Below are 11,139 nucleotides of genomic sequence, written 5' to 3' on the forward strand. Positions count from 1 at the left end.
TGTTTGTTTATACAGTTTTATATAGTCACTATGTTAATATCCAAAGTTAAGTGTATAAAATAGAACTATTTAACTATACATACAAGGTAAACAACTATACATTTGAAATTTGTTGTATAATGTATAATATATATACATTATAAACATTTATACAGTTTTGTGCATTGTTTTATGTATAAGTTTTTTTCATTGTATAAGGATCCTATTTGTATAATGTTCCTTTAGACATATACAATTCCACAAACTGATACACATACATAAATGGTTTGTATTTCACTATATATACAATGTAAACAATTATGCATTTGAATTTATTTGTATAAGTATAATATCAATAGTTATTGTGTTCGTAGCGGTACAACAATTTATCTATATATACAATATAAACATTTATACAGTTGAAATTAGTTTGTATAATGTATTTTTTCTTTGTAAAACTTGTATATGTTATTTTCATTTTAAAGCTATTTCATACATTTTGATATCTGTACTTGTGTCTTAATTATGTATACGTGTGTATTTTTAGTAAAATTATATATGCATTTTTTCAGGCTGTTAAGTTTTTAGGAAAAAGAGAACCAACACGCATACCTCACATGCAGTGTTACACAAATATTGAAGTAATGAAAGTGTTAGCTACAAACCTTACTAGTTCACAGTATAAAGAATTTTGTGGAACAACATGTTTTGCCCAATTATCTAGCATTCGTAGGTGTCATGTTCAAGCACAACTGATTAGGTGCATGTTTTTAGAGAACTTGAGTGTAGCTCAAAAGATGCAATCTTGATACATGTGAATGGCACCACTTTGCGATTCACCATTCGTGACTTTGCTATAATATCTGGGTTAAAATGTTCAGACATTGAGAAAGATTTTGTCTTTAATACCGAAGAACCAAACATAATTATTCTTCAGTATTTTGGAGTCGAAAAAGCCATCACCAAGAGTCAGTTGGTTGAAAAGTTTGATAATAAGGTTTGGGGGGATAATGATGATGATGCGGTGAAGTTTGCTACATTGTTCTATATACATTCATTCATCCTTTCCGAAGAACCAACTAGTACTGTTATTGATAGGAAAGACTTTGATTTGGTTGAATCGGGCAGATACATTGACTACCTATGGGGTAAAAAGGCTTTTGACTTTCTGATTCTGCATTTGCACACTAAGATCAAACACGATGGGAAGTATTTCATGTTGTATGGTTTCCCACTTGCTTTGCAAGTGTGATTTTATGAATGTCGTTCGAATTTTGATGAGGAAATTGTTGTTCAGGTATCTCATCACATCCCTAGGATACTTAACTGGAAGACAAAAAATGATTTCCCTTGTCTAAGCTATTTTGCTAAGGGCATGTTCAGAGACGACAACAATCCGGTACGCACTGTACAATTTTATGTATAATATATTATCTGTATAAATATATGTATCAGTTTGTGCTATAGAAAACTATATGTATAAATTTGCTCCATATATTATTATTTAGGGAAAATTTTCAAAACAACAATATTTTAGTTTTTAGTGGGACTCCTTAGCAATAGTTTCACTATTTATTTAAAATGACAATATTTTAGCTTGTTAAGGGATGAGTTATGTATTTATTTTATTTTGATTAATTTGAAAGAATACAAATAATTAATAACAGAACAGAGAAAATCATGGAACAGAAAATTTCAAAAAGGAAAAAGAGATTTTAAATATAAATCAGTTATGTTTTGAAAAAGCATATGTTGCCATTTTTTCTTTCGAGCGCTTTTTTGTCTTGTTCTTAAGAATTCCAAAAAGAAATTTGCAAAAAATAGTTGTCTTCCGAATCATTCAATTGATAATTTTCAAAGTTTCTTCGAGTTGAATTCGGCATATTCTTGAAACAGAGGTTTTTAAAATTCACGACTATAATTTCGTCAGTTCCATTGAATTCAAGGAATTTCGACATCAGGTAATTTTTTTTTGTCGATTATTTTATTTGTTTGGATGATATATTCGTATATCTCGACTATAATAGTGGGTTGATTTTTTTTCTGATGAAATCGGTGAAATCTCTGTGTGGTTTGATATTTTTAGCTTTTTTTGGATGTTTTGTATCCAAACTATGATGTAGAACGATTGAAAGTGCTTGATTTATTTTTCGTTTCGTAGCTGTTTTCTTTTTATTTGAATGCATACAATATTTTTGTATCCCAATATGTTAATGTAAACAATAACAATATGAGATTTTCGTATCCCACTTTTTTGGATGTTTGTATCAAAATTATGATGTAGATTGAATGAAATTGTTTGTTTTTTTTAGTTTGGAAGTTGTTTTTTTTAATGTATACAGTATTTTGTATCCCATTAAGTTAATGTAAATAGTAACAATATAGGGATAGAGTCATAAAAATTATGTGATATACTGAACAGAGTACAACTAGGGATTAAAAATCATAAAGTAATTAAGAATTGTATATCAATATTTGTTGCCTTGTAGTAAGTTCTGGATACAATTAAATATTGGATTCAATTTGTTGTAGTTGAGCTAAAAGGTGAAATCTTTGTATGTAAATACAAATCAATATGTATTGAGTGTGTGTTCTATATTTTTTCTTTTTGAAGCTAGCTACCTGGAAGGCCATCCAAGAAGTATCGTGACAAGGCGTACATCGAGCTATATGGGAAGAAGAGCAAGAATTCTTGCAGTACTTGTGGGTTTAAGGGGCACAATAGGTGTTTGTGTAGGAATGTCTCGTATTGTTTAGTTAATGATGCTTGAATTTTATATCTTTCTAGAGTGGAATTGTTTCCCAATTTCTAATGCCCTCTGTTTTATATATTTACTTGTTTGAAATTCTTTGAATATGTGTTTAACCGAAATGTATTCATATTCATGTTATGAATTTATTTTATTTTTGTGTATTTAATGTGTAATTACTTTAAAGTGTAATTGAAAAATTATATGAGTCACAAATTTAAATTATATAAAAAATGAAATACAATCTATATACCTAAAGATATGTATAACTTAAAATACAAAAAATTGTTGGTATAGAATTATAATGAATACAACTCTTTTGGCATTCTAGTTTAAGGAAAAAAAATATAAATACAAATTAGTAGTAAAATAAAATGATATTGAAAATACATTTTTGGTGAAAACATAAAACATAGAATAAGTTGTATTCAAACTAAATTGTATTTATATTTCAATATTCAGTCTTGTTATATTATTATTATTTCACTTTAAAATTGTAGTTACTATTTCTCTGGATCAGTTTATATTCCAAAAATCAGAATGTATTTCAATATTAGTTTGTATTCCAAAAATCATGATGTATTTCAATATCAGTTTGTATTCCAAAAGCCAAATGAATACCAAATAAGTTTGTATTTCCCTTCTTATAATGTATTCATCACAATTTTATATATTATGTTTTCATCAAACTTATATTGCTTTAACAAAATAAAATACAAAAATATGTCCTCTTAATACAGTTATGATTAAAACTGCAGAGAGTATACACATGAATACAAAAAATGTCATACAAAAAATAAAATACAAAAAATGTCTTACTAATACAATTATGATTAAAATACAAAAAATGTCTTACTAATACAGTAATGAGGGAAATTCCCCAAAATTTGAGGAAAATTCTCCAAAACTTGGGTAATACACAAATCAAATGAGGGAAATTCCCCAAAATTTTGAATATTATTCGGTATACCTCTAGTAATTCTGATTGATTCAGTTATTGTTGACAATCAGATGCTTTCCCCAAAATCTAAAACCCTAAAAATAATTTTTGATATTATCAAATATAAATGTATTAAAAATCAAACAAAATAAACATATAAATGATTTTTTAGATTCTACTAAATCTGAAAAATTAAAACAAAATCACAAAAAAATTGTTTAAAAGACTAAAAATCTGAAATACATAAATATTTGATGAATATCTAAACAAAATCACAGAAAAATCAAAAAAATTGACTGAAAATCCGTATTATATGCAATCCGGAATATACACCATAATTAGTGATTTTAAAAAGCAAATCAAAAATAAATCTCAATAAATAATGAAAATTACCTTTGCCAATTGAGAAATTTCTTGAATTAATATAGAGATTTCGTTTAACAATCGAGAAGTTTCTTGAATTAAAATAGAGATTTTGTTGAACAATTTGTGAGAACCTTGAAGAAAGAGAAGCTGGAAAACGTAAAAGGTGGTGGAAAGAAAACGTGAAAGGTGGGGAAATAAGGGTAATGGGTAGTGGTGTGGTGTAATTGTTTTTTTCTTGTTAAACGGTTATTGGTTTATAATTTGATCCAATATAGGATTGTTTTGATAAATAAAAGGAAATTTAAATAATAAAATCTGAAAACAAATTATTTTCTCAAATATTGTCATTCTGACATTTTAAATAAATATTTTAAAGTGTTGTTATTTTGACTAATTATGTTAGGTATTATGACTTGATTGCTAATTTTCCCTATTATTTATACAAGTTTTTGACAATGTATAAATATACCTATAAGTATGTGAACTTTATAAACATAAGCTCATTTGTATATATAAGCTTATAAACTGTATAATTATACATATAAGTTTGTCTAATGTGTATGTATATATATAAACTGTATATATGTTTTTACATTTGATTAAGTAAACATTTTATATAATGAATATGTCAATATGAACATGTCTATATTTTGCAGCTTGTTTTTAAGAATATAACTCCAAATCCAATGGAACTCAAGATTCTTGAATTACCTGCTGAGTATGTTCAATCAGATTCATCTCCAAAAGAAACAGCAACTGCAAATGCTTTGGACGATGATTTTCAGGATCCTCCATGTGCAATAAATAACAAGGGAAAAGAAAAAGTTGATACTTGTTTGTCGCCTCCTAAGAAGAAATCAAGGCAGACAGTCATTCCTATTCAGAACAAGACAACACCTAGGGTCATTTCAAAGCAGCCTTATTTAATAAAGTCTCCCTGACGTGCCAATGTTATAAAAAGACCTAAGTCACCACTTCCAAAGAGGCAGGCCAAAAAACATGCTAATGTTCCATCCTATACAGGCATTAAGCAAAATGTTGAGATTAAATCAAGTGATGCTTTTGAAATACCATCCACCAGCAAGTCACATGATTTCAGTATATCGCGTGATGAGTTTGATCAATTCAAACTCTCGGTATTTATTTTCTAATTATCTTTATTTATTAAAATTCTTTTTAATTTGTATATTTAGCATTAAAGTTACATAGATATGTCCAATTTCAGATGGAGAAACAGTTTACTGATTTAAGGAACTTTATTGAAAACAACTTCAAAGTTGTGTTGGATTCTATCAAATCAAAGAATGCGGAAGATAAGGTTTGTTAATATAGATCAATACATATATATTATACATAATTGTGATAAATATACATTTAATATTTTTCTTTAAGGGTGATGGTGTAAAAGTTACAGATAAAGTGTCAGTCGGTGTCGTTCAATCCGAAGAACCTTCTCAACATTTACCTTCTGAATTGAACTGTCAATCTGTTTTTAATGATCTAAATGATCAAGAGGTATTATACGTATTTATCTTGTTCATTATTTAAACTTTTATGGCCTTTTGTATATAATGTATATTTTCTTAAAAATTCTGCAGAAGGTTGTTCGAGTATCAGTCCCATCATCTACTCCATAAGTTAGTATTCACCAGTCAAATTTACACTCTCCAGCTGGACAATCAGCATTTAGCCCTTTAGTTCAACAATTCAGTAATCCCGAGCCACAGGTAATTTATTACTTTTGTGTTATAAACAACATTATCAATTGTTATATACAAATAAACTAACATACATATAGAGTTAAAATGTTTCCAAACAAATAACATACATATACATATACATGTACATGTATGTGTAAAGATATTATTATTATACATATACAACTAAGTAACTGTCCAAATGTATAATTATCTATTGTATAATTTAATAGCAATATTCAATTTGTAACAAACTGTATAATAATGTTGAAATAATTATTACTAATATACAAAGTTATATTTGTTGCAGGGTCACAACAATTCTGGAGTTCCAATCAATTTTAAGGTTCAAAACACTTCCAATATTTTTGAGGTTCAAAACAATTCTGAGGTTTGAATTCTTCAATAGCTTTTTTTGTAATTTTATAATATATAAATATATGTTTATACTTTTATACATAGAAGGAGAATTGTGAAGATGTTCCAATTGAAGTGGTCAAAGAAGGATCTCAATTCATGGATGATCAAACAGACTTCAACAATTCATCTTTTGTATGTTCTTGTCATATTACTTTATAAGTGTATATAATCGGATCATTTGTATGTTCTTGTCATATATTTTGTTTATTGTTATATAGCAGCAGGATTTGTTGAATGTTATACACGATCAAACTAAAAAGATGAAAAAAGAAAAATTTACAGATACAAACAAAGCAGGATCATCCAATGTCAGTGAGTTAGTTGTTGACGAAGTTTTAATGTGTCCAGCACCTCTTCAAATGGTACATGATGACCGGCCAAACATTAATCCAGAAAGAAGCATGGTGTTATATCCTTTGTTAGCTGTGGACGAGCATACACCATTACCAATTCATAGGGAAAGGCGTCCAGGCCCATTCAACACATCGCCTTATGTGACATCACTCGGTTCAGAGTCTGGTACAACAAAATTTACTATTTACATAGTAATAGACATATATTAATAAATGTTAAGTCTTATAAAGATTATTTATGTCTTTATACATTTCAGGTAGTTCATCAAGGTTCCATTTCTCGTTTGATTTGAAAAATCCATTTGTTGCAATGCCTGATTTGGGGCGTACAACTCTGTATATTCATTTCTGTAAATGGTTAAATGAAGGGCTGCTTGATAGACACAACACAAAGTAAATCATTTAGTAATTATTAAATATACAGATTTAATTTTATATGTGTATATTTGTATAAATTTATCTTTTTATTGTTATTTTGTTAGGAATGGCAAAGAAGAGTGATACAAAAAGAACAAGTCTGTCTTACAAATATGGTTTCATTTTGGAATTGTCACAGTCCAAAACAAGAACTGGTTCTATAGTCTTGCATACAAAAATCAATTGCTTGATGACTCGATAAACTTTGCATTATTTATTTCATTATACAGTTGACATGTTTTGTATAAATGAACTTTTTATATAATGTTAATTGTGTTTTATATTTTTACTGTTTCTCTATAGATTTTTTGTGTTGATTCATGCATAGCAACTTTTACTGTTTTGATAAAACCGAGTTTGTGTGCTTGTGGGTCATTGGACTGTATAATTATTATTTTTACATTGTCTTATTGTTGTGTTGATTCATGTCTTATACTGGTTGCTTATAAAATTATGGTTGTATAAATGTATAATGTTCCCTTAAACATACACATTTGCTCACACTTATATAATTTATATCTTCTTATTTTTACAGCACGTAGATGTCATTTTGTATTACATATGCAAAAGAGTCAAGTACTCCGACACCAATACATTCAGTTTTATCACTGTCGATTGCAATTTCAGTAATTTGATTACCAATGTCTGGGATGCTTATTATAATTTTGAAAGTACTATTAACAAGGAAAGTACAGAGGAGTCGATTATTGAGTATATTAATTGATACAGAATGCATGTTGCTAGACCTTGGCATGCAATTGATAGCATCCTCATTCATGTTAACGTCAAGGAGATCTTTATTGCATTTTGATCATTGTGTCTATTAATGATAGATCTATACAGATCTATGATTCTCTTAGGGGTGGTGCACTACACGATTCGTCAGTTGAGAATGAGATCAAGAAATATGCACAACTTATTACCATGTATTTATCTAAGTCTGATTTTTATGGGAAGAAAGACATTGACATATCTTCACACCAAAAGTACAAGTCCCACTTTGAATGTGACTTTTTTGAAATGATTTATGTCAATGATATACCACAACAAGATGCAGGAAGACTGTAAGTTTTATTATGGTTATTTTTATTCAAATAGTTATTGTTAATTTTATACTGACCATAAAATTGGATATGTTTTATTTTCAGCGATTGTGGACTATATGTTGTTGCTTTGCAGACCATATCAGTAATGGAAATGGGGTTCCAAATTCCGTTGATTCAGAGTTCACACGTATTCAATATGCTTCTTTATTGTGGAACTATGGGGTGCAAAAGATCCAAGCTGATGCCACTAGTGACAGTGAGGCACCAGAAAGGCCAATCAGGATTCATAGGGATTGCGATAGTAGTGAAAAGATCACAATTAATTAGAACAGTACTAAATTTCTGATTTTTTTTTTTGAATATGCAAATGACATGCATAACAACCTTTACTGTTTTGAACTTCAAGTTTTGAATTTTCAGTTTTTTGATTGTAATATACTCATGTGATCAATTAAGTCTTTTACTTACTTGTTTTTGGTAATTTCATTATATATGCAGTTTAACACTTTAATAATTATACAAACTAAATTATACAATGTATATTTATACATTAACTGTATAAATCTATGTGTATCTTTTATGTTGTGTATATGTATACACTTATTGTTGTGTCAAGTAAAAAAGGAAAGATAAAACTTACATTTATACATATCACAATGATAAAGTGAAGTTGTTGTTTGTGGGTCATTGGACTATATAATCATGTTTTATATTGAGTGTATAAATATACATTTGTTAGGACTATATAATTGTTCATAAAGTTTAATTATACAAATCAACTTATACAATGTTTGTTTATACACTAACAATATAAATCTAAGAGTACATTTATGTTGAATATATACATCTACATTGTTAGGCTTATAGGATGTTTATAAAGTATAAGTATACAAATCACTTAACTAACAACATATATTTACAGATTAACTGTATAAATGTCGAAAGTTTATACAATCTTTAATTCCCTTAATGCATTATGAATATACATTTTCTGTTCAAAAAGGAAAAATCAATATAACTAATACAAATAGAATACAATGTTCAATAGTCAGCTTATACAAATATAATAAAATGTTCAATTTACCTTATACATATAGAATTTTTGTATATGATGTACAATATATACGCCAACGCTAATTCATATTATATACAAGAGCATGAATACAAAATGAAGATAAAAAAGATCACAATTAATAGGACATAACAATTTTATTCCATCATCAACATTCCAACTCATACAGTTTAAACATAGAACCAGTTTAGAATAACATTCAAGTATCTATAAAATCAAATTTTATACTCAAATATAATCGAAACACAGAACCAATTTAGAATAACATTCAAGTATCTATAAAATCGAATTTTACACTTAAATATAATCAAAAGAGCTTATTAAACTTCTTGAGGTCTATTCTACATGAACACCTATTGTGACCTGTAACTCCACATGTGCTACACGTATGCTTCCCTTTGAGACCAAGTAATTCACGTTTTATTTTTGAACGGGGTTTATTTTTTGGCCTTCTTGGAGGTCTTTTGAATTTTGGAGGCCGGACTTCATCATACATTATGTATTTAGGTATCACTCATTCTGTTACATCATGCAATAGATAAATTGGTATCTCATAAATCTTCAAAATCGTTTTTGGTTTATACAAATCCGAGCAATATCCATCAGCCACTAGACTTTTCCACTTTAGTACAGCCCAAGCATGTTCACATGGTATTTCTTCGTATTGAAACTTTCCACAACTGCATGTCTTATTCTTTAAACATACCACAAAACTCCTACCATCATCAGTCACATTGTATATATATTCAGTTAATGGCACAACCTGTTTCATACAAATAGATTTATTTATATGTATAAGTCTATGCAATTGTATATATATTATATATGTGTGCATAACTGATTAATTAATACTACAGATACATAAAACATATCCCCATTCGTGTGCTCATTGCTTCATTTTCGATCAGTATCTTCTGAAATTTTCCAATCAACGGAGTAAATGTGCAGGTTGCCTCGTGTTTGTTGTCATGATTCCCTCTCCCAAACATCAGTCTAACCTTTTCTAGAAAATTAAAAATTGGTAATTCACGTGCAGACACTAATGCAGCATTTATACTCTCTGCAATGTTAGACGTCATAGCCCATCCCCGATGAGTTTCTGCATGACACATTGACCACTTATCATATCCAGCTAGCTCCAAATACTCTTTGACACCTACATCAACCTTTTCTACAGTATCCATCAACCTATCAAACTCAACTTTACTGCAAGTCTTTGCCATAAAATAAAACACAGGACTTAGTTCCTTTGATGCCTTCCTAAATTTCTTCTCTACATTACACCACAAGTGCCACATACAAGCATAATGTGGCACATTTTTATACATTTTTGTGACTGCCTTTATGATGCTCTCATTTCTATCGGAGACTACACACATATTACTCATTTCCCCATAAGCCTCCCTTACTTGTACAAAAAACCAAGACCAAGCTGTGTCATTTTCCGAATCAATGATACCATAGGCCAGTGGGAAAATATGTTCTACATTTTTATTTACATACAAATTAACATAAAATCAAAAATATACATTCAAAAACACAATGAAACATACCTGCTCCGTCCATTGTGCTTGCAGCCACAAATGTTCCATTATACGATCCTCTTAGATGACTTCCATCAACAACTATGACAGGCCTGCAACGATTAAAGTCTTGTATACAATTATTCAATGCAACAAAAAGATACAAGAACTCATTTTTGTCTGTTTTCTTTAGACGTATATGTGAGCCTGGATATGTAATATTCATCATATACGCTGGAAGTTTGTTGTGAGATGCAGTTGTGGTGCCCCTCAATGAAATCAGAGCATTTTCTTTAGCCCTCCAAGCCAATGAGTAATTTACATCAACTCTCAAATATATCTTTACATCACTCCGAATATCATAAGGTGTATATTTTCTCTTGTGATCAACAAGCTTAGGCTTAACGATCCCACCAATCAGCTTGCTTGTTGCATGTTTTTGTGAATACACTTTATCCTTCAAAGGACAAGTATGATCTGTATTAAATGCTCGGATCCTAAACATTCCAGACTTGTTGATATTTGATGCTTTCATCAACCACTCACATTCATCAGAAATACATTCCAGCGGATAAC

At 29.1% G+C, this 11,139-nt stretch overlaps 1 protein-coding gene and 1 pseudogene across 1 annotated transcript; both read right to left on the reverse strand.

Annotated features, from left to right (window-relative positions):
• Window positions 1–9,360: 9,360 nt before the first annotated feature.
• LOC125874153 (uncharacterized) lies at window positions 9,361–10,151 on the reverse strand (annotated as a pseudogene).
• A 92-nt stretch (window positions 10,152–10,243) lies between these two features.
• LOC125873967 (uncharacterized) lies at window positions 10,244–11,133 on the reverse strand. Its single transcript, XM_049554781.1, has 3 exons — window positions 10,594–11,133; window positions 10,341–10,409; window positions 10,244–10,254 (listed from the first exon to the last, which is right to left on the reverse strand). Exons 1-3 carry the CDS (start codon window positions 11,096–11,098, stop codon window positions 10,244–10,246), a joined length of 585 nt encoding a protein of 194 aa, XP_049410738.1. The 5' UTR covers window positions 11,099–11,133.
• Between the last annotated feature and the right edge of the window lie 6 nt (window positions 11,134–11,139).

This window comes from Solanum stenotomum, chromosome 8, assembly GCF_019186545.1.
Source record: "Solanum stenotomum isolate F172 chromosome 8, ASM1918654v1, whole genome shotgun sequence".
Classification (NCBI taxonomy): Eukaryota; Viridiplantae; Streptophyta; class Magnoliopsida; order Solanales; family Solanaceae; genus Solanum; species Solanum stenotomum.

Coding starts and splice junctions, on each gene's coding strand:
- LOC125873967 (XM_049554781.1), bottom strand. CDS start 11,098: ATGAAAGCATCAAATATCAACAAGTCTGGAATGTTTAGGATCCGAGCA. Junction 10,410..10,593: donor AAGCACAATGGACGGAGCAG/GTATGTTTCATT, acceptor ATATGTGTGTAG/TCTCCGATAGAAATGAGAGC.